At 49.3% G+C, this 3,099-nt stretch overlaps 1 protein-coding gene across 1 annotated transcript in view; it reads left to right on the top strand.

The window, feature by feature from the left end:
• The first annotated feature begins 904 nt into the window (after nt 1-904).
• LOC124243281 (membrane-associated guanylate kinase, WW and PDZ domain-containing protein 2-like) overlaps nt 905-3,099 on the top strand; it is a 2,886-nt gene continuing 691 nt past the window's right edge. Inside the window, exons 1-2 of the mRNA XM_046668907.1 lie at nt 905-943; nt 2,584-3,097. Coding sequence (XP_046524863.1) covers nt 905-943; nt 2,584-3,097 — 553 coding nt within the window. The remainder of the gene's footprint in view (nt 944-2,583; nt 3,098-3,099) is intronic.

Raw genomic sequence — 3,099 nt, forward strand, 5'->3', positions numbered from 1 at the left:
AGCGCTGGAAGGTGAGAGGATGGCGCAAAAAGACCAGGCAGGGTTCTGCTCTGCTGTCCACAGGGTCACTAGGAGTCAGAATAGACTCCATGGCACTGACAACAAAACAAAGTGGCTTAGAACATTTTAGCTTTTACCTTCTCCCACTAAGTAGTTCATGATCTATAAACAAACACTTGAGAAATCTTTTTATAGTAAGAGGAATTCTTCCATATTTTCATATTTTGAATAATTTCACCTTCTACTTTATCATTATAAATAAGATGTTTAAAAATAAATGCTAAGTATTCTGTTCAACGATAGGACCTAATTCCTGTTGGTCAGCAGTGGCCCCTGAGCGTGCCAGTCTTACATGCTTTGATCCTATTTGCAAGGCAACATCTTAGGCAAATTTTCTCAGTAAGTAGAAAGAGTAAAGAACCCCAATATTTTACCCCTGGCTGATCCATTTTGTAAGCTCGGTCAAGTTACTTAACCTCTCTCTGCTTCAATTCCTCCTTTAGGAAATGGTGTGAATAATATCAACCTCGTGTATCTCAGAAATAATTCAAGGCCAGCGAGTTGCCTCCATCCTATGTGATGTAATGGTGGGGAAAAGAGCTATTAAAATGTGAGATATCATTACCATGGTCCAAGTCAGAGATTTCCAGGGCACAACTACCCTCTAGTCGGGACTTTTGGGGACCACTTTTAACTCTTTCAGGCAATTCTTTCTGTTATTAGTAGGGTTGCCTCCATCCACCATTGGGTAATTTGATTTTAAAATTCTAACCCTGCCAGCAGTGGAACTGACTCCAATTTTCACTGAATACATTTGCGTGTGAGGATTTCAGAGGATTCCTCGAGATAACCGAGGATACCTGAGTTATAACAAAACCACACGTAGGAATCACAGCCTACGGGAATGGCTGACTTACTCACTTATGCAAAACCTCACCTGCAAGTAGGCTGGTTAATGAGGCTTCCACTGGAGCCCAGGCCATAGGTAAGCAGCCACCGGGGCACAGAAGAAAAATCTGACTCAACGTTGCGCCAAAAATCGTTATAACCCTCCCATCGCAAGAGGCTTTTCCCTTAGAAAGTGCATGTCTCACCTCTATGAGGTAGACATTTTATCCCCATCCTATAAAGGAAGAAATTGAGGCTCAGAGAGGCCAAATAGTTGTTCCAAAATCATATCGCTGGTAAATGCCAGAGGCAGGATCAGATTCCAGGTCTTCTGATGCTTTTCTAGGATTTTTTTTTTTTTACTCACTATTTGAAAATAATAATGGGCATCAGTCTATGGAAAGAAGGAAAAGAACACTGTGCCCTAAACACGCCATTCAAATTTCACATCAATGGAGAAATTTTTTATAACTGATTTGATATTCTACAGGTGGCCAGAATTACTGCACTATCAACCCCACTACCCTCTTCCTCTGCCTCAGGCTCATCAGTATCAAAGCTACCAGATAAGAATGCTCAACTTTTAAACAAAGGAGGCCCTTGACATTTATGATTGAGGATGCACAAGGGCCCTCCACAGTCTCCCTCCCACGCACGATGTTACAGAAGCAGGAATTTGAATCGAATGCACTGAGGCTGGTGTGTGGGACCGAATCTCTTAGCTAGTGAGGGAGCCTTGCCCACCACTCAGCATCCAGATCTCAATGGGGCTTCTTTGTTCCCCACTCATGACCGTATCTCCATATACCTAGCCTATGGAGAAAAATTACACTCTAGCATGTATTCCAAAATGGGAGGATTTCCAAAGGCCTTGGGACATATTCCTTCCGAATATCAAGGGTTTGCTGTATTAGCTTTCCTGCTCTAATTTTGTTTTGATGGCCAGACACTCGAGGGTAACGTTAATGCTCATAGGAGTAACTAACTCATCTCAGATTCCTAGCACATCTCTCCTCTTTCTACTTGGCTTCCGACCAGTGGTTGCTTTAAAAAAAAAAGAAAAGAAAAAAAGAAAGAAAAAAAGAAAAGAAAAATCATTTCTCATTTTTATCATTCTATTTTGTATGTGTTTTGTTGTTGTAAATTGTCTCAAATCCTTTCTGAAAGTAGAGAGATTTTAAATCCCAAATAAACGTCGACACTAGGCTTCCCAAAGGAACATTTATCTTAGTCCCGGGCCCTCTATAATGTTAGAACTACTAAAAAGAATTAAGGACAATGATTTCTAAAAGACAAGACGACAATGAACGTCGTTAGATGAATTTATCCAAATTCTGAGGGTAGCTGGTGGTAGCTAAGAATTGGGCTTTGAGTGACACCTAACGGTTGAGACAGTCACTCCCCCAACTTCTTCAGGGGACTCAGACCCGTGTTTCTCAAAGCTCGGTTCTTGGACCATCTTCAGGGTCACCCGTTCAAATGCGGAGAAATTCCGGGGCCCCATCAGAGTGGAATGTCTGGGTGTTGTTCAGCACTCCCCCGGGTGATTCCGAGGTACACCCATCTCTGGGTATCGTTTAGAACTACCCCGGGTGATTCCCATGGACACTCGAGTCTGAGAATCACTCATGCAAGCGCTGCAGGTCAGACAGCACGCAGGACCGTCAGCCCCGATGACAGCCGGGGAGTTAGCAGGGGCCAAAGCGAAGGGACGGCCTGGGCCTGGGCTTGGCGTTGACCTCCCCGGTCCGCGGACCAGGGACGGGCTGGGTGGAGAGCGCGGGGACGCAGCGCCCCGGGGCGGCCGCTGCCCTGTCGGCAGTGCGGGCGGGGGCGGGGGCCGGGGACCCGGGCGCGGTGGCCCTGCGCCCTGCTGCGTCCCCGGCGCGGCGAGGCCGGGGCGCGGGGGCCGCTAACGCTGTGCTTCCGCCCGCAGACGACCCCGGCGCCCGGAGCCCTGCCGCCGCCGCCGGCCCCGCTCTGCCGCAAGTAGGCGCCGCGCCCGACGACGGCCTCTCGCCGCCCTCGCCGCCCGCCGCGCGCCCGCAGACCAGCCCGGGCCCGGCGGGGGACAGCAAGAGGGAGCACGACGCGAGGAAGCCAAAGCAGCGCGCGGCCGGCGGCCAGAAGAAGCAGCGCCTCGGGGAGCAGAGGGAGCGCTCGGCCAGCCCGCAGCGGGCGGCGCGGCCGCGGCTCGAGGAGGCGCCCGGC

This window comes from Equus quagga, chromosome 8 (genome assembly GCF_021613505.1).
Source record: "Equus quagga isolate Etosha38 chromosome 8, UCLA_HA_Equagga_1.0, whole genome shotgun sequence".
Classification (NCBI taxonomy): domain Eukaryota; kingdom Metazoa; phylum Chordata; class Mammalia; order Perissodactyla; family Equidae; genus Equus; species Equus quagga.